Here is a 23,998-nt window from a genome sequence, read left to right on the forward strand (position 1 = left end):
CTCACATGTTAATGCATAACGAACTATGTTTCAGGAACTCTTGTGTTAAGCATTAATCCAGTGATTAACCCCAGCATCCCTGTTAGTAACTTTGTTTTTTGCCTTTTGAACTTAATTATAGGATTGCAGTTTTAGTTTTGCAACTGAATTTCCGTTATGGCCCAACTCCTGAACACCGCTGGCTAAAGTGGGGCTGTGGCCCCAGTCCGGGTAATTCTTCAGGAAGAAAAAGGCAATTACAGAAGGCTGGGTGGAAAAGGGCTTGGTTTTACAAGCCTGATGGGTTAGACACTGGAACTCTAAATTCCAGTGAGCTCACAGCTGATCTCTGCTTCCACCAAAGCCCTCCCCTGGGGCATCTAAAGGACAAGAGGTGTGTGTGGCTGTCCCTCCCCAGCATAAGCCTGGTGAGCTGTGGGAGTGGGGAGAGGGCTTGTCCCTCACTGAATGCCTCACTGAATTAACTCTAATACAGATCAGTGCGTGCAAGGGGAAGAGACACGGACTAATGAGAATGCCTGCCTGTTTTCTTTTGGGGAAACAAAAAGCTGACTTGCAGCTCGCTGACATTTCTATAGTCACGTTGCATTGGCAAGCCAGGCAGCACCAGTAGTTCTTTTGGAAAGGCAGGACAAGGGGATCGAATGTGTTGCCCCCATCCCGGTTCCCCCACCCTTCCCCTCCATGTGAAAGGAGCTCTTTGAGTGCAGGAGCAGAGTGAGTCAGTGTGGCTCTGCAGGGGGATATAAAGGCAGCTTTGTCGGAGCCCTCTCCAGGCTTTGGTGCCCTGCACGGTGCAGACACCCTGCTGCAGCCCCTTACCTGAGCACTGCCAGCCCCCTGGCACTTCAGTACACTCAGGTCACTACCAGGGGACAGGAACCTGTGACCTGCTGCTGTGCTGCCTTCCAGATCAGCCTCCCAGGCCATGGAAAGGAGCGAGCTCCAGCCCCTTTGCAGGGTTTGTTTGAGATGCTTTGGTAACATGTAGTTGTGTTCCCCCCAGACACACACAGACACAAGTGAAGATGAAAACCGTGTTTGTTAGATCTCTGGCAAGTTCTGACATGCCTTAAAGGGTATGGAATAAGAGTAAATGAGGTGCTCACTCTCTTTTCCCTTCTGTGACCCACTTTTTGCAGATGAAGTTGGTAAGGCCGCTAGGGCACACCTTGGTAGAGAAGAAAATTTTCCACCTTGTTCTTACTTGTAGTAAAATAATTTTCTTCTAAAATAACTTTTGTTCCCACTTGGCTGCAGGATTTGATCTCTAAATGCCTGATGAAGGGAATGTTTTCATATATTTATTATCAGCATTTTGACTAATGCACAACCAGCCACTTCTGCTGTGAAACTTTAGTTTTAAAAAGTTCCTCTAAATTCTCCTTTCTTAAAAAAAGGGGGGAAAGTAACTGTCTCATTCTTTGCCAAAATCAGTGTGTATTTCCTGGTTTAAGTTAGGGAGTATTTTAGAGGAGAAATTACTTCCTGCCTGTATTGCTAGTGAGTATATTGTCACCAAGTTCTTTTCTATGTACTCCAAAACATTAATGCCTGCCAAAAATCTGAAAATTTCTGGAAGAATCTAATTATCTTCACATGGCTGGTTTGCTAATCCTGGTAAACTGGTTGTGCAATCCTGTGTGAGCAAATGGACTGGTTTTCATGCATGTAGGACTCTACCCAAACTTTGGGTGCTGATCTGGAGCATGTGTCAGCCCATCAAGATCCAGGCTGTGTCATCTGAATGGTGCTCCCTTGTGACCTCACTCTGGACTCTACTTCTGGGACTTGCTTTATATTCTTGTGTCTTCAAATACATATTTCTTCACTTTAAAATTACAAATAATAAACCTAGAAGCTCTTCAGTGTTAGATATAGAGATACACTCTGAGGTGTAGTGACCAACAGGGCCTCTTTACCTATAGCCATCCTGTTAGGACATGGAATATATTTAGCCAATGACACAGAATTAATAAATGTATATTTCATCAACTGATCCTTTTGCAGATCTCAAAGATCTGAGAAGGTTTAGCAGAAGAGATTAACATTGATTTTTTTTTTACATATGGGGAAGTGGAGGCAGAAAGACTTTAAGGTGCCAGTAGCAGAGCCTGAATTCTGCTCCAGGTATTAAGACCTGTGATTCCTGCTGCAATAGACATTCTCTGTGAAAAAACAAGAATCAAATCTTTAAATAAAGACACCCTACATTTGAAGGGTGGAGTTTTTGTGGATGGGAGTGATGACCAGATGATTTTGCCTTGTGTTTCCAAGCTGTCGCCACGCTGCCATAGCGAAGTACTTCGGCGACGTCACGCCACCTTGCAACAAGTGCTGTGACTTCTGCAAGAACCCAGGGGCAGTGAAAAGACAACTGGAGGCACTGGAATGCTGCAGCAACAGCTGGAGCAAAACCTGCATCGGGCCCACAAGATCCTCCTGGGATGGCTACGACCCAGAGCTGTATGAGGGCGGGAGGAGAGGCTGCAGAGGCTTCAGCAGGTTTGTACCAGAGAGGTTATACTCATCTCCTAGGAGCCATCAGAGAAAAGAGCATCCACCAGCTGCAGGCCCAGACACTCCTATTTTCAGCACATGTTTCTGTGTGGATGGTATTTTCCTGCAACTTTCTGGCAGCAGCAGCTGGAATTTCATTTTCCACACACTTTGGCAGCCTCGTTCACATTCGTGTCCCAGAGAACCAAAAGCTGTTTTGACAGAGCTAAGAATTGCCCTGCACAATGTAATTGGCTCAAGAAACTAGCCTGAAATTTTTGAAAGCAGCAAGTGGGCTTGGCCTGTTCATAGTCACAAGGATCTAAAATGTTTAAAATTGACACCAAGATGACATGGTCCACAGTTCATTCCTGATTTAAGACAACTGTCTTGGGGGCCAGCAGGCCAGGGGCCACTGATGTGACTTAGTCACCACAGAGAATGTTATGAAGTGCCAGTGTCAGATTCTTCTGCAGATTGCTGCGTTACCCTGTCAGGCTGACAGCAAAAGGAAGATGTGCAGTGGGAAACATGATGAATTTTTTAAAAGGCTTGGCAGTGTGGAAGTGACAACTTCTCTTTCCCCTTGTTCCCTGGCAGAGTTGCAGTGATTGTGCGGCTGTGTCAGGATGAAGTTGCTCTGCTGGCACTGCCCATGAAGCTGTGCCAGGATACACAGAGCTGTAGGCTGGCCAGGCACTCTGCTTTACCTTAAAAAGCTTGAGATTGATGCCTTTGTTCTTTGGCCAAGTCCAGCTGAGTCAGAGGAAACCAGGACTTGTGACTTAAGCCTGTATTTGGTCTCAGGACCTGAAAAGCCTCAGCCAATGCTGTTGTACAGAACAGTGTTTGCCATTTGGTTTATTGAACCTTTCCATGATCTGATTGTAGTTTTGCCTTGGAAGTTGTAATATTCAGCAGCTCTAAAGCTCAGATTTGTGATACCTCTAAGTTTGGCAGCTGTGGGAGGCTACATCTGGTGAGGATCAGCTGCTGCATTTCAGTGTATTAGAGATGGGTATTTTATTTATTGCAGCAGCCTGTGAACAAGTGAGGCTGAGGAATGGGTGTTGTGCCCTTTCTGCCATCTCTGCTCCCAGGGCAGGAGGGACTGACAAATGGGGTACATGACAAGAGGCAGTGACTCCTGAACCCCCTGGGAGGATCTGGCAGAGCTTCTGAAATGGAGTCCTCCATTCTCAGGACACTAGTTATGTGTTCTTAGTTCATGCCACTGCCTGCTAGTTGATGGGATTAACAAATGCTGTGAATTTTTGGAGTTCACTCACTGCTGTCCTGGTTGGGGAATGGTGGAGAAACTCAAAGTGAAGACATTCAGAAAGGATGTGGGATGCATTGTTGGGGTGGCTTCCCAAACTTGTCCCCCAGTTAATGCTGCAGCTACAGAAATGCTTGTTCCTCTTGCTTTCCTGCCTTATCCAGGTATGATGAAGAGGGCAGTGGCAATTGGGATGAAGACAATGAGGAGCGTCGGAAACGGGAGTGGGACAACTTTTACAAGAAACAGATGAGTCTGCGCAAAGTAAGTTGGGCTCAGTTTTTAAGGGATGCCCAGAGAACCCTCTTGCTGGGAGTTGTCTGACAGCCATAAAGGCTTCCTGGCACTGATGACAGTGAATTATTTCACCTTGGTGTTGCTTGCTGTCTTTCACTTCTTGTACTTCTGCTTTTGCTGTGTTCTCCATATTCTGGGCCAGTCCCATAATAGGAAGAAATGCAGCTTATTCATGTGCTGGCTTCTCTGCAGTGCTAAGCAAGAGGAGCCTGTTGGTTTTAATGCCCATGGCAGTAGTAAAAACAGATTTTCCCATTCAACCTCTCCTAAATATTCCTATAGCAGAGGTGAACTTTTGGCTTTGTTTCTCATTCTTTGTCTTCTTGGCCCTGTTTTGGCACTTTTTCAATGCCTTTATAACTTCAGCTTTAATTTTCCCTGGAGCAGGGATATAAAACATGTCTTTTGTGCTTCTAGATCTGCATGTGTGTAGTAGGAATGGAAATGTTTGACTGATCTTTGTTTTCTTCCAGGGCAAAGAACCAGAAAAGGAAGATTTTGTTCCTCCAAGTAAATATCTTCTTTGATTTATAATGGGTTTTCTTTGGGAGAAGAAAGTCTTGTATTTTGCAGCTGTATGCAATTTGTACAGCATCACCACTGGAGGTATCGGTCCCTAGGCACAGAGGTCAAGCTTTTGGCTGTGAAAACTTGGCTAGAGGAGATGGAGCACAGCTTAGCTTTGGTTAGGGTGAAGATATGGAATGTATCTTTCTGAGCAGCATTTCCAAATAAGCAAGAGAGAAGGAAAACTCTGTCTAACCTGACTACATAGTGTTGGCTATTTCTGCAGTAGTTATGCAGCAATAACAACAACAAAACCAATAAATATTAGTATTACAATTACTATTACTATCAATAATCATAATAATCATAATAATAATGCTATAAGGAAACTGCTGAAAAGCTTTGCTGTTTGTAACTGTGCTGCTTGGGGCCCTGTCTGGAACTGTTGCAAAAGAACACTTGATAGGTCAGGTAACTCTGTGCCTGATTTTTTTGGTTGATATTGTGGGGAACAGAAAAGATTTTCTTAAGAGCCATAAAGAAAGGTTTTCTGAGGTGGGAAGATTCTGGAAAGCTTTTAGTCCTAAACTCCAAAGCAGATGGTCTTAATCAGAGGAAACATTCTCACTTGGGTTTCTGCCTACTCTTTTGGAGTGTGTAGCTTCTCCAGGCAGAAAGGGTGACCACAGTGTTCCTTGGGGCAACAGTGCAGGGAGGAGAAAGCCAGGCAGTCCTGGACCTGCACCTCCCCTTGACAGCTGAGATGTTCTCCATCAGCCTAGCCCTGCCACAGCTCCTTTCCCAAATTCCTCTCCTGTGGCAGGTGCAGACTGTCCCCTGAAGGATGCTGCCAGCAGGAGGATCTCCAAGCTCACTGTGAAGGTAAGTGAGGATGCAAAGAGAACAAGGTTTCTGCCTGGCCTGTCCTTACTTACAATGCAAGGAGCACTGTAGAGCATGTCTGAGTATCCCATGTTTCCTAGGGCCGGGAACACTGCTTGAAGATGCTGGAAGAAGCTTTGAGCAACAACCAAAAGACTCTGGCAACAGAAGGAAAATGGTATGGGATGATGAAAAAGGGGTGCATATTGAGTCCCTTAACACAGGGCCTGCTCTTCCCTGAGCACAATTACCATTCTCAGGGAATGCTTTTTAAGTTATTTTGTCCAAGGATGTGGTTTCACTTAACAGCATCTTTCTGGCATTGATATTGAAGATCAGACCTGGGAATTCCTGTGGCTGATTGCTACCAGCTTGGGTCCAGGAGTGGCAGTTCTTCCCTATCCCACAAGATGGGGATAGTGTACTTCTCAAACAGAGCAGTGGGCAAGAATCTTGATTTAAAACCATTTTCATCACCTTTTCCATTCTCCATCAACTCACCACTACATCCCGTAGGATTTGACTGGAAGTTATCACTTATTCTTGCACCGGAGGGAGTGGATTTTGTACTTTCTGGGAGATACTCAAGCATTAGTGTTCCCTTTGCAGATGCAGAAGTGTGTCTTGCCAGGAATCACCCCAGCCTGTGTTTCAGGTCAGACCCTGGTGCCTGTGCAGTGGAAATGGAATATGAAGCTTTCCGGGCCAGCAAAATGGCAAATTCCTACAAGGCAGCTGTGCTGAAGAAGGTAGGGACAAACATCTTCATCTGCTGCTCCCTGGCACGTGGGAGCTCCAGGGAAAATAGGGCAGAGTTTGTGTGGGAAAGGTGAAGGACAAGCTCTGTTTTGCCTTGGGTATCTTACAAATCTTTCTTCTTGATTTTGTTTGCAGGAGGGCCCAGAATCACCTCGGGTTCACATTGTCTTTACAGGCTCTGAAAACCTACATAGCAGTGCAAGCTTATCCAGATATGTTCTAGCAATACAGGGATTTGGGAATTCCTCAGGCTACTGCTGACACTAGAGAAGCCTTGGCTTAGGTTATCTGGTTGCCATTATTCTCTCTGAAGATGTTTCTATTCTTGAGACAGGTGCCTCTCCAGGACAGATATTTGTTTTGTTACTATGGCTTTTAGTACCTACAAAGGCAGGAATACATAAAGATTTCTGGCCATTAGAGAATATTTCTGTTCTCTTTTCAGGTGGCAGAAATCAATAAAGCCTCCAAACAAGGGGAATTGTTCTCAGTCTTTGGGTCTGGAACGAGTGGTAACAGCAATTTGGAAACAAAATCTGTGTCTCTAGCAGAAGAAGACTTTGTCCCTGCATCCCAGGTTCCCTCAGTGAGTACTGGTGGGATAGACAGGAGGGAATGATGTGTTTTGTCTGTCTGCATTTTTATAAATTTATTTTATGTCCTTTCTGTGGCTACAACTGCATATTTCTATTGTAATTGCTTTTTCCTGTCTGTCACGTTGTTATTAGTGAATATAATTTGTGTGCAGGCCACAGTTTAAATAAGTTCTTTCTCATCTTGCTCCATCCAAGGATGCTGCCTTGTTTTCTTATTGCTGGCCTAGGATTTCCACTTAATCCACTTCCCTCACGTCTTTGTTGATGGATGCAATGATCAGTCAGATTCAGAGCCTCCCCCAGCTAACAGCTTCCCACACTGGTGTATTGTATGCAGAAACTTAGCTGCTTTCATGGTGCTGCACACAGGGATCTCACATCCAAAATTTCTTCTTCTTCCTGTCTCCCCAGTTCAAACCCAAGCGTGTGGGAGCAGGACTCCCAAAGAAATCCAGCTTGTTCCAGACAGCTTCAGAACTGCTGAAGATCCAGGAGGAAAGTGATGCAAAGCCTGTCAAAAAAGACTGTCCAAGTGGGCAAGACAACAGCAGCTACAGTCTGGAGCTGGACACCAGAAACCCTGTTCTCCAGAGGGAAGAAGCTGTAACCAAAGCAGTGGATGAGAGTGCAGGGCCAGAACTACACCCAGAAAAGAAGGGGCAGCAACCCAGTCCAGACAAAAAAACTGCCCTTGGGGATAGTCCTGCTAAGAAGTTCAAACTCAGCAAGAAGCAACAAATGCTCGCAGAAGCAGCTAAAAAGGAATCACAGGATATTTCCAAATTCTTCTCCCTCCCCAAAGGTGCCTCTAAAGCCCAAAGCTGCAGTGTAGCAAAGGGAGATGACTCTTCTGCAAGCACACTACCTCAGGTTTCTTCTCAAAGCGTGTGTCAAGGGAAACCAACACCTCAGGAGAACAAAGGCTCTGGAGATCTGACTGGGCAGTTCCAGACAGAGAATAAAGAACTGAGAGAAACAGAAATAACACTGACTGAGAGAGGGGAGAATTTTAAGACCCAGCAGGCTGCTGAATCTGAATTTCTTGAGGAAGAAATGGATGTGAAAACCAGGTAAAATCTCTGCTTCTCTGCTCCCTGTGTTGTCTAGAGCCCCACCAGCCTTGTCCTGGGAACCTGTATGAGGTCTCTGGGTGAGTGAGGGAGATTCTTGCTTTACCATGCAGTCTCATGGCCACTGACAGTGAATGCAGAAATATTTTCACTGTGGAATGATTGCAATTGGCCTTCTCTCCACTCTTCCCACTAGTGTTACTGAAAATGTTGCAGACACTGAGCTACCTGTTGTTGGGGAAGGTGACAGTGGGAAGCGGCCAGGATCAGATGAGGTAAGACTTCAATGAAGAATGCTGATTTCCTCTATTTCTTCTGCTCTTCCTGTGCCAAATTTCTCTCTGGGAGTGACACTCCTGCTCTGTCAGTGTCATTTATCTGGGGAGGGTCCAGCTGTAGTTGCAGCAGAGAGGAGAACCCCAGTTCTGTTGAATTCCTGGTGTTTCTCTGCTGCCCTCTGGGCTGTGCCAGCACCTTGGGCTTCAGTGGGGAGCTTCTCCTCCACTGCTTTGTTCCCTCGTCTGTTCAACTCATGTGGCTGTGTCCTTGCTGGTGACTTGCCTGGAATGAGTGTCTCCACCCCCTGAGATCTGTCACTAACTATAATTAGGGAGCTGCTTTCTCAAGGCAAGGTCACAAGCACAGGCCAGAGACACACATGACCATTGGGAAGTGATCCCTGCTCACAGCCTGCCTTGCCATTCAGTCTCTGCAACACTGCAGTCTCCTTTTTCTTTCAAACTGAGCAGGAGTGTGGCTCTCCTGATGTGGCTGATTTTTCCTGAGGGATGTATTCTCAGCAGACATCCTGAGAAATCTTTAACAGTCACTTTTCCTCTGTAGGACAGGCTCTAGCAATTAGCTGCCCTAATAGAAGCACAGGGTAGTTCTAAATGTGATATTCTTTAAGGGTTTTTTTTTTCAAAGTCTCTTTGTGTGGGAAATAGTGTCTGCACAGCAGGTTAAAAGGAGTTATAGAGATTCCCACTTGGTATTCACTGGAGGGAGAGGCTGCAGGATGCTACAAAGGTTTATGTTCTTGGAAAGTGGTGGCTGCTTGGAAGGGTAACGCTGCCAGAGGAATTGGTAGGTTTGGTTTCCTTCTGTCCCCTCTCCAGGATACGGAAAGTCCTGCAAAAAAACGGCTCCGGACAGCGGCAAAATCTTCAATTCTGACCCAGCCAGAGGGCAGAAGTGTTGGTCCAACAAAGAAGAAGGTGACTTTTGACTCAAACTTAGCACAGTGTGATGAAGAAGGAAGCAGCAAGACCATACAGCCAGTGACCAAAGGCATGTCCCTCAAAGAGACTGCAGACATCGTTGTCAAGTATTTGACCCCGTTCTACAAGGGGGGAAAATTTGCTTCCAAGGTAGGATATAGCTCAAGGCCCTCTTTAGCAGAAGAATTCATCTCTTTAGGGATCTGGAGCTCTGAGAAAGGGGAGATGATCTGGATCCCACCTTTTATTTCCAACTTATGTTTTGTTATGTCCTGTTTTAGTGACCCCAGGTGCAGCAATTCCCCTCTCCCACAAAAGGGGAGTGTTGGTGTGTGTTGGTTCCAGACTTCCTTGTGATTGTTCATATTTTCACATTAAACCCTGGCACGTTTTTAACTCTCACCTGTGGAGCAGCAACAGCTCAGGTTCAGTGCTGGTGTAGTTTCCTTGGAGTGCCCTGCAAGGCAGGATTTGTGTGCCTGGGCTTCTCCAGCACTGCAGGGACAGCTGTGTGTATTCAGTCTAGGAGTGGCTTGTGCTACAGCCAGTCTGAGCTAAGGGCAAAACATGGAAACAAACATGGAAATAGACTGGTGAGGTAACTGGTGTCTGCTTTCTGCTCTTTGTCTTCCCCAATGCTGCAGGATCTCTTCAAGGGCTTTGCCAGGCACCTGTCTCACTTACTGGCTCAGGAGCAAAGCCCTGCCCGCAAGACAGGTGGGTCTGGGGTTATTTTAATGCCAGATGGGTTTATGGCTTTAGAGGGGGCAGATATCTTAAATATCAACTCAAAAGATGGTGTTTCCTTTCTTGTAGTGAAAGAGGAAGCACAGAGACTCATCAAGGAGTTTTTCAAAACAAGGCTCAGGTGTGAGAGTGAGGCAGACTGGGAGGAGCTGCAGAGCTGGGAGAGCTGATCCCTGCTGCTTGTTGGCTCTTCCTTTCCTGCAGCAGCATTACCAGGGGATGTGGAAGAACTCAGCCATGGAGGGTTTTATAAGACTGCAGAAATGAGATTTATTTTTCTTTTCTCCACTGCCTTTTTGTTTACCTCTGTCCTTAGTGACACATAAGGAACCAGACTTTGTGAACTCATGGTGAGTTTCCCCAATAAATGGGGTGCTGAAACCCTCAAGGACCAAGAAGTGTGAAGTTGTACCTGCTGTGTTTGTTAGGGGCTGCTGCCTTGGACGTTCTGCACTGTCTCCAACCTCTACTACCTGCAGCAGTCTGGGCAGGGCTCAGACTTTCCACTTGGGATTCTGCTTTGGGATGGCACCTTGCTTTCTAAATGGCTCCTCCCCTTGCTCCCCTCCCTTATTTCAGTGTCACCAGTAGAAGCCTTATGCTACAAGTTTTCATGCTTTGCTCAGGGCTGCCAATGACAAACTCAATGTTTGAGTTCCTGGATGGAATATTTTCATTTGAAGGGCAGAGGAAGAACATTTTGTAATTACCGTGGAGGTGGTGCTTGCCTTCTAGAGGAGGAGAAACTCAGATTCTTTTTCTTATAATATGAACTTGTTTAAGTTTGTCCAGTTCTGTCTGCCCTTTAATTTAAGTGGTGATACTCTTTCAGTATTAACCTCTGCAACACTTCCAGCCTTTGCTTGTAATCCCTAAAGCCATATTTGCTCCCTGTGCCTCACCAAAAGTCTGCAGGACAGGGGGCAGTGCTGATGTTACAGCTGGGTAAGGTTCTGCTGTGACCCTCAAACTGACACTGTGGTACCTCTGCTGCTATGTTTATATGGAGCCTGAACCTGATTCTCTGGCACAAGTCCTTCCTTCTGGATTTTTGCTGGGTTCTCCCTCTATTCCATACCCACAGGGGCTGGTGGCCTCAGGCTCTAGTGCTTCCAGAGAAATGTGCAGCCTCAGAGGCTGCCCAGGGGTTCAGATCACTGTATTCCACAGATGTATTTTTTTTAAATATTCTGAAGGGTATATGCAGAACTGACAATAAAGCAATGTTACAACTGCTGTGGATTGTTCCTGGAAGCTTTTTCTTATCATTCAGTCCCACAGACTGGTCAGAGGTACATTAAGCAGCTCTCAAAGGGAAGCACCTGCCAGGGAAGTTGCTGTAGTTCCCACTGGCATCAGTTCACCAGCAAAAGTCTAACTGTGCATCAGGGCTTGTACTCAGCACCCTCAGATCTATTCCCCTTTCCTGCTGACAGTGACATTTTCCTTAAGCTTTGCCCATTACCTGCAGTTAAGTTTTCCCTGGTTAGATGTAAGATCTATCATATCATGCCTTCAGAACATCTCTGTGATTATTTTATTGCAATTTCCTAAAGGGCAGTTATGCCTCAGGTCAGTAGAAGAGCTGTGGCAATAAAAATAAATTAAATATTTTTATACAACCCAAAACACTTGAGTATAGTACAAGTTCTGTTTGAAGATGCTTCCTCCATGGGCATGGAGCCACCATTGAAGTGTGACAGCTGCATGGCCATGACTGACTTCTTTATAGTGGAGAGAAACATATGCATATAATTATGTCAGTGAGAAATTAATTAACAATAAACCTCCTTACCATTGCAGCTCAATCTGTGCCCCAGTGTATGTGCTAATTGTATGATTAACACTGATCTGCTTTTCAATTAGGATGCTTTCTACAAACTCCTGCTTCTTGAATCCTGCTACAGGACCTCTGCATTCAGAGACAAATCTAGCTCCTGGAAAATACCAGCAGCCCGTGGAGGCATTGCACAGTCTCAGCTGGGATACACAAATCTCCAGCAAGCACCAGGCTTTGCTCATGATAATTAATTCAAAACAGAAAGGAGGAGTTGCATGGTGTACAACTTGAAGGCAAGTGCTTACTTTGGGGTCAGCTGTTCTTTGCTGGAACAGGCTGTTTGTGGAGAGGCCCTTGGGGTTTGTTTGGCCACAACATGAACTGTTTCAAGGAAGTGCTTGGGGACTGACTGGCACATCACGAGGGTTATGGTCACTCCATCAACAAACACTGTGCTGGCATTCCTAGAAAGCAGCTGGCTGAGGTCATGGGTGTCTTCTGGGATCTCCCAAGGACATGGGTCAGGAAACACTGATCAAGTTCAGAGCAAGGGAAATAGTGCTGTTTTCCTTTGTTTTCTCCTCCTTTTAGGCTCTAAGAGTGCAACTCTGTTTTATCCAGGATGGCCACAATTGTGTGGTACAGTTCTTTGGCCTGCCAAAACACAAACCAGCATCATTCTTTGCCCCAGAAAGACCTGCTTCCCCTTATTAAATATCCCCATAGATCACTTCCCATAATCTGCCATGTGCTGGGACGAAGCTGCACTTTGGAGCCTGGAAATGCAGTGTCCCCTTCCTCCTTTGGGACAGGAGAGAGGAGGAGCAGCACCATCCCTTAGAGGCTCAGCTGGGCAGGGGAGGGCAATTTGGGAGGTGCCAGGAGGAAGGTGCAGGTCCAGGCTGATCTCACCTGTGACAGTTCCACCCACATGGCCCTGGGGCTGCTAGGGGAGCCATAGCTGAGCTCCAGGCCGGGAAGGCCCCCATCAGAGATGGGCCTCAGGGTGCGCATCTTCTGCAGCTCCTTCAGAGGGATGACCTGGGACACCACCTGCGAAAGGGAAAAGCCACCAGCCACTCTCAGGAGCAGTGCCTACACATGAAACCATCTGATTCTCACCACAAGTCACCTCAAGAACCTGTTGAAAGCTGAGGGAAGGTCTGGGGCACAGGGTGGTGTGTGCTGCCCAGCACAGCCCTGGAACTACCACAGGACGGGGACAAACAGGAATGTGTTCTGCATTTAGTTTTACTGTGGCTTGTGCTTTCTTACAAAAGAGCCCATAGCAGTAATGCCTGTTCTACACTCTCTTGCTTTGGGCCAGTGCTGTTGTCAGAGTGGCTGTGGTGCAGGGAAGTCCAGCCTCTTCATGCACAAGTTCTTCTGAAGTCACAGTTATTATCTGACAGACATCAGGGAGAATTGTCTGACATACCTGGGTGGTGCCATCCACCAAAATGATCTCCTCCTTGTTCACACCAAAGAAACAGGGCACAGGGACCATGTTATCACTGATTCTCTCCACTATGAAGATGGTGTAGCCAAAGAAAGGCAATTTCATCACGTGCTCTGGAAGACAGCAAAAAGTGGCCTCAGAGCAATTTACTGCACCTGCCTGGGGTGGTCAAAGCTGCCAGTGTTCCCAAGATTTCCTACATTAAAAAGTAATAGTGAGTACTTCTGTCTCCCTCCCTGGCTTCTGAGACTCAATTCTCAGCAGCTTGAGTGGATGTCCTGTCCTTTTCTGACCTGAAAACTATCAATTAAAACACAGCTTGTACAGAGCTCTGAAAATCTGAAAACTGCAAGCTCCTACAAGAGATTGTAGGAAGTTGGAACTTCTACCATGATCACCATGCTTGGGAACAAGATCTAATCCATAGTGAGGATCTGTAAGGGAATTCCATTCTCATGGCTCATTCCAGGCTCCAAGAATCATCAATAACCTCATGAATTGTCCCAAAAGTGATTTCAGAGCAGCTTCCAGAAACTGAAAACAGCTCATGAGGTGAGCATCATGAGGATGTCTCCTCACCTATGAACTGGATTTTTGCATCCAGTGGCTGGAGGGGCTGCCTTGTTCTCAGCAGTGTGGCCACGTGGTTGTGCAGAGCCTTGAGGCTGATGGAGGGCTGCAGGGTCTTTGGAATGTATTCCTTCAGTTCTTCCCTGTGCCAAAAAACAGATTCTAATTCAACCTCCTGCCCAGCTAAAATCAAACATCAGCCAGGGGATCAAGAGGAAGGAGGGGATGGGGCAACAATTTTCCATTGTATATCTGGGAACAGGAGGGGAGGGGAAGAGCACAAAAGGTGATGCCTGCATTGGCTAAGGTGGAAGGAACCATCAGAGACAGTGAGACCACCCTTGCTCACAGAGAATTCAGCTGTGCACCACTGACCAGTGCATGGAGAGAAATCCCGACTTTCTGGAGTCAGACAGAGCTTCTCAGTGACCAGCAGGGTTATGTCATTTCCCTGCTGCTGGTGCTTTAAGGGGATCTGATGGAGGCATTGCCTCAACTCCAAGTCAAAGTGCATAAGGAAAGGAAGGAGTGGCAAAGTACAGCTTGGAACTGCAGGAATGAAGGTTTCCAGTATCCAGGGACACTTTTGTTCCCATTGGGCATCTCACTACAGATTTCAGGTGTCCAGGGTTGAAACCTCTGACACTTGTGAGAGAGAACAGAGGATTCACCCAAACCATGAGCTCATGCCTTTCCTTCTTGGTGTTACAAATCCATGGCAATCAAATGAAATGACTGTGGCACCCTCATGACCCTCTCTCTTCTCCAGAACTGGACATTTCTTAATTATTCAGAGAGGACTTCCAGGTACCTGCCCCTAATCCCTGTGGTGCCTATGGCCACCTCAGAGAGATCCCCTCTACCACAGACATACCTGGAAGGAGCAGAGTTCTGCTGCTCCATTTTGGCTGAGTGCTGGAGCATTGCCAAAAGGCCCACCTGCACCTCCATTTCTTTACTTTGGCTCAGCAGGATCCTCCCATTCAGGTAATCCCACAGCACCTGAGGGACAGCACAGCAAAGAGGCCTTTGTTAAACCTGCCAGAGGGTACAGGCAAGTCTGGGCAGTGCCAGGCTGCACAGACCCACATTCTGCCTTGCTGATAGTGCAAAACAAAGGCTCTCAGCTCAGGAAGAGCCTGGGGAGCTGCACAGTGCGTGGAACAGCACTGCTCCAGGCTACAGCCACAGAGCCTTCCTGGCAGCCATAGCTTCAGTGTTTAGTCACTCCCACAAACAGCACACAAAGCCTATCAGCCAGAGCCCTCCTGCTTTTTCAGCCCCCTTGGGACATTCCTGTTGGTTGGGACACCACATCTGTCCCTGCTAGGGAGGGTCCTGCTCTGGCTTACCTGTCCATAATGGACATCTGTGTAAGTCTGGTTGTCAAAGTGCAGAGGTGTCCTCCAGATGAGCCTGCGCAAGGTGACAGTGACCAGCTTGTCCTCCAGCAGGTAATCATGCAGATACTCCTCCAGTTTTATTGGCCTCACCATTTTACCTGCATGACACAGAAAGAGGGTCATCCATCCCCCTTGGTGGAGAGGCTGGGACAGGAGCCTTCCTGCACACCTCAGTTCCACCCTGCCCTGAGACTCCAACCATCAGCCATTCCAAAGGGACACACCCCATTCAGGAACAAGCAACACAGCCCCTGAGAGGGATCAATCCTTAACCCTAATACAGAGGGAAACTGCTTAAGAGGACCCTCCCAGGAGCCAGCAAGGGTGGAGGGACTATTCCAAGCAGGAGCAGTGGTGCTCCCTGTTGCAGAGGCTGCTGGAAGAGAGAAGCTCCATGCTGATCTCTACTTGCCAAGATTTTTGTCGTCACTCCTGATAGCAAAGAGAACAAAGTCCTGTATCTCTTGCTGTTCACCTATTCCCATCTGCTCACAGATCTCCTGCAAGAGCTCCTTGGCCACCTGAAGCAAGGAAAGAAGGAAATGAATACCATGACAAGCCCAAGAGCAGGTAGACACATTATTCCTTGTCAGATAAGGGATCTCTCTGGTGTGGCTCAGAGTCCAGAGCAATGGAGGAATTCACAGCTGGAAACTCACAGTGAATGTCCTGATCCTGGTGAGGTACTCCATGCCTCCAGGCATCAGCACCACCAGCCGGCGGGCACCGTGTCCCTTCTGCAAAGGACAATGCTCAGGCAGCAAGACATGCAGGGTCCCATCAGCCCCACGTGTGCCTCTCTTCTCCCCTCTCCTTCCTCATCCCTGCCTTCCACTGCCTGTCCACAGCTCCTGCCTCTTCCCTTGCCCACTCCATGGCACTGCACTTCCCAAGCTCCTTCCACCCACATGCTCCGTTTCCTTTCCTGGAACTGCCCCTGTCACACTTGGCACCTCCAACAAAGCCTCTTCCCTCTCCCCCTTCCCAGCACCCACCCCACTCCCCTGCCCCTCCATACCAGCAGAGCCTCCATCTCCACAGGGAAAGGGAGGTGCCGACGGCCCCCGTACAGGAAGTTTTTGCGCAGGTTGCTCTGGCAGATCTTGGCTATATCTGCAGGAAAAGGAAAAAGCTCCATTTGCTGAGGCAAACAGAGCTAAACATCATGCCCTGTGGTGTTGGGTCATCCTGGCTGGGTTGAATTTAACCTCTGGTCACTGCTAGGGGAGCAAAGAGACTTGATCTCACCTCCCACGCTGCTGGGACACATCCAAACCATGACAGTGTCCAGGACAGAGGAATGACAGGAGCGGGGGATTAGATCTGGAATATTTGCTTTACACAGACAGTCTTACCGTGGTGGGTGCTGGATGGATCACTGCTGGCCAGCTGCAGGAACTTGGTGGCATAGGGCATCAGGATTTTGGAAGGCAGGAAGTACCCAGTGAGCAGGTTTAGGAGCAACCAGCCCCGCAGCTCGCTCTCCCTGCGGATCAGAAAGGACTGTGGGCACCTTGGGATGAGACAATTCCTGCTCTGAGCAGCTCAAAGTGAGCTTGTGCCCTTCTGAACATCTCTGGCTGTTGGCAGAAAAGGAAGTGTCAGCCCTTGGTCAGAGGTTTCTTGTGCTGACCAAGAGATTGATTCAGTTATTCCAAAAGCAAGCAAAGAAAGGGAACAATCAAGGCCACTCCAGTTCCACAGCTGCCACCTCACAGGACAGCGTGGGACCAAGACAGTCCTTGCCTGGTGTTTACCAGTTCCCCAAGGCTGGGAGGAGGAAATCAGGGCTCTGAGAAGCACCATAACCAGGAGCCACCAGGAACGTTTACTGGTGCCCAGATAGATCAGCAGCCAGAAATATAAGGAAAAATATCCACTAAAGTGAAAATGCAAGACCCAGTGACTGACAAAATGTCCCGAGTGCTCAGCAGGAGCTTTAGCATTTGCACAGCTGGGGACAAGCCATCATGAGGGGACACCCTCTCCCCTGGCCCTGGTGTCCCTGCAGCAGATGGTTCCTCTCCAGCTGTGCACACACAGGAGCTGGCAGTGCTGGTACTCACTGCTGAGGGTTGTGGGTGACCTGTTTGATGACCTGGCAGTAGATCTCATCGTGTAAATTCTCCTTTTCCTTGCACAGCTGCATTCAGAGAGGAGAAAACAGCATCAGAGAGGGGATGAGAGCATCAGAGATGTCCCCAGGTCATCTCTGTGTCCTTCCTCTCCCAGCTTCAGAGCTCTGACAGTTTGGCTTAAAGTTTGGGCTTTGCAGCCTCCGGTCCCTAGTGCTATTTAGGCTCAAAGAAGGAGAGAGGAGAGCAAGCTGTACTCTCATCCAGACAGTGATATCCAGGGAAACTATTTAAATACAACCCCTCCCCACAGTCTGTTTCAGCTCCCTTCCTCATGAAGGAGGTGCCATTATGGCTCTCCCTGCTCTTTTCCTTCCCAGCAAGGTCTTGGCCCTCCATTCCCATTGGTGCTTCTGCTCTTTTCCCAGGAGAAGCTCACAAACCTGAAGGATTTCATAGATGCATTGGACCTCAGCCTGGTGCTTGTGTTTTGGCTGATCTCCCATGAACCGCATCAGCGCTGCAAGGCAAAGCCTGGCCTTTAGTCTGAGCAGGGATGGTTCTGCCATGGGGCTGGCAGTGGGCAAGGAAATGTCCTGAAAACTTCTCTGCTGTTACAGGGCTTACACTGGACATGTGGCATCAGCCCAAAGCCCAGGCAGAGTGTTCAAGGTACTTTGTTCAAAGCACCTTGTACTCAAGGCAAAGTCCGTTTTGCTGGAAGCTTTCAGCAAGCACACAGGGGGTTGTGAACTGCAGAGATGCCTTAGAAGGGGCACTCCTCACCCAGTTTCCACTCCCACTGAGCCCCACAATGTCTGTGTGTGCCCACCCTGCCCACCCCACTGCCTCCCTCTGCAGGCAGATCCTTACTCTGGAAGTTCTTTGTAGCCAGCTCATTCAGCTCACTGTCAGAGTACTGGAGCAAAGACGCCTGGATTGGGACCTATAGGGCCAGAACACAGGGATAAAGCAGGGCTGTGGATCACACAGGGCTGTGGGTCACACAGGGCTGTGGGTCACACAGGGCTGTGGGTCACACAGGGCTGTGCTCTGCAGGGCTGTGGATCACACAGGGCTGTGCTCTGCAGGCTTCACCAGACACTTGAGCTCCCAGGATCCCACAGGCAGCACTGAAGAGTAGGGGACACCTACACTGGTCCAGAGACCACAGCCAAGGATCTGCTCTTTGGTCATGTGGGGACAGAGCCAGAGGCAGTGCTGGAGCTGGGATTCTGGCTGTGGCCAGGGGGAGAGGCTGAGCTCACCTTGGTATGCCGCACCAGGTCAGCAACACTCTTCTCAGCAGATGTCCCCTTCAGGCCCTGCCTAGACAGAGGAGAGGGAAAATGCAGCCCAAGAAATACCCCCAGAAACGGCCTGGTCAGGCTACCCAGGTCCTGTTTGGGAAGGAGCACAGCCTACTCACAGGGACTGGGCCTCTCGGAAGTAGGCGATGGCGAAGTCAGTCATGGTGTAATGGTCACCAGCAGGGACTAACATGCTGCTGGTGCCTTCTGATGTCAGGCTGAGAACAGAACTCTGCAGGAACACCACCAAACCAGCCCTAAAACATCAGCTGAGGAACTGCAGTGTGCATTCTCATCTGCCAGACCTCACCTGTGTATGATGCCTCCCCTCCAACACTGTGATGGATTTGACAAAGACTCATTATCTCCCCTCTGCTCTCAGAGGTCAGACACTACCAGAGCCATGGACCCACCCCGGCAGCTCCCACAGAACCCAGCCATGTCCCCTGGGTGCTCCTCCCCAAGGACTGCTCACCTCCCTGCTGGTGTTCCTGCTCTCTGGGGAAGCTTTCATGCTCTTCCGCTGCTCTCCCCGTCTGTCCATGCTGGTGCTGAGGTAGTCAGGGGCAGGAGCCAGCTGCACCAGGCTGGTGGGGAAGAGACCACAGCGGCCACCGGTGGAGCCAAACTGCCACCCTGGAAAAGCAGCAGAGTCAGGAACCAGGGCAGCTGCCAAGAAAAATGGGCACTGAAGCTCTCTGCTGGCAAAGGAGAGCATCAGACTCACCAGGTTTTCCTACATCCTAAGAAAACATATATATATATATATATATATATAACATATATTCCTATAACTGAGACAATTGGGATAAAGCTTGTCTGGCAGAGCTGGAGGCTGATGATGCCAGCCCACCCTGCATTCCTCTGGTTCTGAGCACCATGGAGCCAGCAGGCCCTTGATCCTGGTCCTGCCAATGCCACCACACCCCCTCACCTGGCTCCACGCCCTGCATGGGCAGCAGCTCGATGAGGTCGCCCTTCTTGAAGCTGAGCAGGCTCTTGTCATCCACGACGTAGCTGCGCAGAGCCACAACGTAGTTGGTGTCCTGGGGAAAAGGCCATGGCCAGGTCAGATCTCATCCCAAGGATGTGAAGGGTTCGGATCATGTCATCCCATGGACACTCTCAGGTTCATCTGGGAAACCACCTTCATTCCCTACTCCAGCTGCTGCCTCACCTGCCTCAGCTCCTGCATGAAGAGTTCCACCATGGTCTTGATGCACGGAGCCTTTGGAGAGTGCAGGATGAGCTGCTCTGTCTTCAGGGAGAACTCCAGGGAATGGCTGCCTTTCACCTCCACTGACAGCACATCTGCAAAGCTGGGAACACAGCGTGCTCAGGCTCCTTCTGCCAGAGCTTGGGATGCAGAGCGTGGGCATGGGAGCCCATTCCAAGGACTGGGAATGGAGACATGCCTCAACATTCTCCATGCTGGCCTTCCACCAGCTGCTCAGGGCTTTCACCCTGAGGAGCTCCCTGTGGTGACACACACGGAGCTGATTCACACCCAGCACTCACTTGTAAGCAAAGCTCAAGGTAGGAAGGAGAAGGAGAAGCCAGACTCATTAAAATGAGTGTCAGTGAGTCACAGCTGGCCTAGCATAATCCTAGAGAGCACAGCACTCAGAATTTTCGGCTTCCCCATTCAGTTTGCCTCCAACACCCTGCCAGACACAAACTGTCCTCCTGCAGCAGCCAGGGCCCTTTTGCTCACCCGTAGCTGCGTAGGATCTTGAGGTGCTCGGGATGGTATCCAGCTGCTTTCTCCACCTTCAGCAGCCTCATGCCCCGGTGAGAAACACCCAGGATCTGCACATCACTTCCCTTTTCACCCTGTAAAAGTGCAGCACAAAGAATCAAAGGCTCCATCCCACCTGTACAGGAAGCACCAGGGAAAGGAGATGCCACACAAGAGATGTGAAACCCTGCAAGGTTTGGAAGGTACAGAATCGCTGCAGTGTGGCCAGGCAGGGGGACAGAAAGGGTGAACTGGAGACAGCTAAAGCAAGCCCAGGGTCTGGTGAGAGAATTAAGACTCACCTGAACTGGGAAAAGGCGGGAGAAATAGTTGGCCCAGTTGTCCCGAGCAGCCACTACAATCCTCTTCTTTATCCCATCCTCCTGAATGGACTGGGCATTGTTGCCAACTCGGAACTCCGCTAGCAGGGTTACAGAACAGTTACTTGCTCAGAAAGACAAAGGTGGCCAGGTCTCCCTCTGCCCACAGATTCATTCCCAGCAGCCCCTCTGTGTTCACAGCACAGCAAACCACGTGCAGAGCGGGAAGGACCCTTGCACATACCAGTCTGCTACTGGTTTCCATCCCTCTCTCCATGAACATCATGTCAGCTGGAATTTTAAACAAATCAAAATCCTATCCTTGGGCTTCAGTTTCCTCTCCCCACAATAAACATTTCAGAACTAAATTTTTCTGGCTCACAGAAATTCCAGGGCCATGTGGAATAAACAAACATTCCTCCACTGCACTCTACAAATGTGCTTTCCTGCAGCAGTGACAAACATTTCTCCTCTGCCCTAAGTACTGAGTGAAAGGCTTGGAGGCCAGTTTCTCATTCCAAACCAGAAACTGGGATGGGCACAGAGGGGAAGGGCTGATGGGGCTGTTAATTACTCAGCAGGTCTTTCATCTTGCGCTTCTCCTCCCTGGAGATCCGAAAGCTGGACTCGGAGAAGGTGTCACGGATGATCTGCAGAGGAAGGGAACAGAGAGACTTCCACTGCAAAGGCCACACCTGGCTGTGCTGGAGCATCTGAGGCTGTTAAACTGAGTGTCAGAGAGGAGTGAACAGGGACTGGACTGGATGGACCTGGAGAAGAGACCTGCACTGCTCAGGATGGAGAAGTGAAGGTAACTTATGCAATGTAATTATGGAGTGTTTTGTCCCCTGAAAGACAACTGGCCTTGAGCCACACTCCAGTGCTTACCTGTTCACACAGCAAGTTCAGACAATAAGGGTGGCTGAAATTTTCTTTGGGGTAAAACACCTGCAAGAGAAGGGTAATAGTGGTGTTACAGATATTGCAGAAGCAGCTCCCCAGGGATGTTTTGCAATCCACATGCCCTGCTGCCAGGGAGGAGTGAGTTCATCTCCAGGGACAGGCAGGGAGGAGACACTGTGAATATAAACAGAAGGAGTAAAGGACCAGAACCTGAGTGGTCAGACCAAGGGATGAACCCTGGTGAATTTAGCACACTCTCTAATACATGATTTTAAACACATTTGTACTATTTTAACAGGAAAGCACCAGGCAACAACAAATTCAGTTTCATATTTCTCAGTGGTCTACAGAGGAAGGAAAGAACAGGTAGAGAAACTGAGACACAAATGTCAGTGAGGCAGAGCAGGACCCGGATTCCCCATGACATGATCCCCTGCCTCCAACTCCTGTGTCCGTGCTCCCAGAATTATCTTTGTGCTCTTATCTTACATCGAGTGTCTATGACCAAAAAAACCACATTTTAACCAAAGATGGGACGAGTTCCCCCCACAGCTACTCCTCAGATAAGGAACTGAACCTCTTTGCGCAGAAAAATCTTCCAGGCAGGGTCAACATAGGAAAAGCTGACACTGGCAGTGAGCTTGTAGAGCTGGGTCTTGATCCCATCATCGCCTGCCACTGACACAGCAGAGTCTGTGTGGGGAGAAAAAGCAGTGAAGATGGGCTATGATGGGTTACAAGGCCCTTTCCACCCACCAAAGACCAACCAGGAGAAAGGGGACAGTTCCTGATGGAATGTCCCAAACTTTCTTAACGTGTCCAAGGTCTTCCAGGCTCTGCCTCCCTCTGAGAAACATTCCCTCGTTCCTCAGCCTGTCTTTAAGATCCCTCTAGAGGTTTGTAAGGTGAAAGACCTGGCTTCCCATTCCTCCCTGGTCTAAAGTTCACCCACTATTGCCACTTTGATAATTATGCTGCAGGTAAACAATAAAAGTATTGTGAGCTGGACCTTGATAAAGCTGTAGCCCAATGGACCTTTCTATTTTTAGCTGCATTTTTCAGAAGGGAAGAGTGAAGAGCTGGGAGGTGCCACGCTGGAACTGTGACATCTCCCTGCTCACAGATCAGATTGCACCATCCCCCTGGCCTCACACAGCTCCCTCAGTCCCTGGCCCACTGGCTGATGCCAGGACCTGTGCCATGGTTCTCCTGGGCTGATTCCATCCCCTCCCTGCCTTGCTACCAAATCCCACATGGGGGAAATCAGTGCTCACCTTTCCCAATGGATTCCTGCCTGCCTTGGTCCTCAGGTGTTGGCTGGGGAAGAAGGGGAGCACGAGGGGCCTGGGAAGCTGGTGGGGCACCCTCTGGTTTGAAGATGGACAGGAGAGGCAACTGCTTTTCCTTGATAGAGCTGGAAGCTGGCCCTGGCTTGGGTTTGACAGGTGGAGGTGTTTCCTTCTCCTGTGGCACAGGAGATGGCTGCAAGACAGCAAAACCCTTTGAGCCAGTCGTTCCCTGCATTCCTGGGCTCTGTCCTGACAATCCTGTTCTAACTCATCCCAGGGCAGCAGCCCACCCCTGGAGCAAGATCTGTGTGAACAGCCCACCAATGCCCTTAGATCAACACAAAATCTACAGAGATGATCAACCAAACCCAGAGGACCAAGTATTTGAGATCCAAGCCTCCAGTTTGGAAAGGAAAAAATGATGTTAACAAGCCAAAGCCTTGGTACCAAATGTGGAGAACATGAGTTGCTTGGCTCCAGATCAGCCTTAAGCATCTCACAATAGGACTTGCTGCTCCAGAGCCTTTTCTTCAGATGACTTTACAGACTGGAACCCAGTCTAGCATGGGCAGCACCATGGTGTGAGCTCTCAGCTATCTCACAACCCAACGAGAAATCACCTGGCTGCTACTGCAGCACCAGGGAGACCCCAGCCTGCTGGAAATGGGATGAGCAGGCTCCCTCTGCTGAGCTGCTGAAGTAACCAGAGAGCAAAGAACTCACTGATGGCTGAGGTGAGGGGTTCATCATTCCCAGCTTGGCCAGAGCCTCATTTTTGGGGTCATTCTTCTTTATAAATGGCTTGGATACTCTCCTGCAAGGGAACAGGGAACAGCATGATGGGGTTTGGGCAAAATGGAGCCAGGTGGCAGAGCTGAGATAGAGCACCCCCATCTCCCTCCTGCCCACAGGGGGATCCCACACTCTCACCTGATGGGCTGGAAGGGCTGGGGCTCAGGGGCTGGTCTGCTCTGGTACATTTTGATGATGTTCCCAATCTCATGGCTGGGTGCAGGACGTGACTCAGGCCCTGAAGACTTCACTACAGGTGGCTCTTTCTTTGGTTTTGGTGTCTCCATTTTTGGCTTTGGTTTAGGAGGTGGCAGAGGGGAAGCAGGAGCTATTGGGGTGACAGCTTTAATCAACAGACAGCAAAGACGCAGGAGAAATCCCTTTATCTCATTTAACCTTTCCTTTCCTTCCCTCTGATGCTGACAGGCAATGGCCTGACATTGCTCTTTCCTCTCCTGTCAGACTCCCAGAACAGACAGATCCTTTCTTCCTCTGCCTAAATC

General features: G+C 48.9%; 2 protein-coding genes across 5 annotated transcripts in view; one reads left to right on the forward strand and one right to left on the reverse strand.

Moving 5' to 3' along the window:
• Positions 1 to 11,092, forward strand: part of RECQL5 (RecQ like helicase 5) — a 38,338-nt gene extending 27,246 nt beyond the window's left edge. For 2 of the 4 annotated variants that reach the window (XM_086856731.1, XM_023938610.2), the window contains exons 9-20: positions 2,278 to 2,505; positions 3,943 to 4,042; positions 4,549 to 4,585; positions 5,406 to 5,464; positions 5,566 to 5,642; positions 6,120 to 6,213; positions 6,669 to 6,809; positions 7,231 to 7,889; positions 8,086 to 8,164; positions 9,008 to 9,259; positions 9,754 to 9,826; positions 9,926 to 11,092. In XM_086856731.1, the coding sequence (XP_086712857.1) occupies positions 2,278 to 2,505; positions 3,943 to 4,042; positions 4,549 to 4,585; positions 5,406 to 5,464; positions 5,566 to 5,642; positions 6,120 to 6,213; positions 6,669 to 6,809; positions 7,231 to 7,889; positions 8,086 to 8,164; positions 9,008 to 9,259; positions 9,754 to 9,826; positions 9,926 to 10,026 (1,900 nt within the window). In that variant the 3' untranslated portion in view covers positions 10,027 to 11,092. Of the gene's footprint in view, positions 1 to 2,277; positions 2,506 to 3,942; positions 4,043 to 4,548; positions 4,586 to 5,405; positions 5,465 to 5,565; positions 5,643 to 6,119; positions 6,214 to 6,668; positions 6,810 to 7,230; positions 7,890 to 8,085; positions 8,165 to 9,007; positions 9,260 to 9,753; positions 9,827 to 9,904 lie in introns of all 4 variants that reach the window. The other 2 variants (XM_023938608.2, XM_023938607.2) reach the window with 1 other exon arrangement.
• An 885-nt stretch (positions 11,093 to 11,977) lies between these two features.
• MYO15B (myosin XVB) overlaps positions 11,978 to 23,998 on the reverse strand; it is a 40,688-nt gene continuing 28,667 nt past the window's right edge. Inside the window, 26 exon segments of the mRNA XM_023938604.2 lie at positions 11,978 to 12,290; positions 12,549 to 12,689; positions 13,075 to 13,208; positions 13,675 to 13,808; positions 14,540 to 14,667; positions 15,018 to 15,166; positions 15,481 to 15,589; positions 15,728 to 15,805; positions 16,087 to 16,181; positions 16,424 to 16,554; positions 17,135 to 17,211; positions 17,587 to 17,663; positions 18,017 to 18,089; positions 18,412 to 18,472; positions 18,573 to 18,685; positions 18,929 to 19,089; positions 19,388 to 19,499; positions 19,631 to 19,772; positions 20,168 to 20,286; positions 20,494 to 20,612; positions 21,086 to 21,161; positions 21,400 to 21,459; positions 21,992 to 22,107; positions 22,689 to 22,896; positions 23,427 to 23,517; positions 23,634 to 23,823. Coding sequence (XP_023794372.2) covers positions 12,069 to 12,290; positions 12,549 to 12,689; positions 13,075 to 13,208; positions 13,675 to 13,808; positions 14,540 to 14,667; positions 15,018 to 15,166; positions 15,481 to 15,589; positions 15,728 to 15,805; positions 16,087 to 16,181; positions 16,424 to 16,554; positions 17,135 to 17,211; positions 17,587 to 17,663; positions 18,017 to 18,089; positions 18,412 to 18,472; positions 18,573 to 18,685; positions 18,929 to 19,089; positions 19,388 to 19,499; positions 19,631 to 19,772; positions 20,168 to 20,286; positions 20,494 to 20,612; positions 21,086 to 21,161; positions 21,400 to 21,459; positions 21,992 to 22,107; positions 22,689 to 22,896; positions 23,427 to 23,517; positions 23,634 to 23,823 — 3,116 coding nt within the window. The 3' untranslated portion in view covers positions 11,978 to 12,068.

Source organism: Cyanistes caeruleus, chromosome 19 (assembly GCF_971803275.1).
Source record: "Cyanistes caeruleus chromosome 19, bCyaCae1.hap1.1, whole genome shotgun sequence".
Lineage (NCBI taxonomy): Eukaryota > Metazoa > Chordata > Aves > Passeriformes > Paridae > Cyanistes > Cyanistes caeruleus.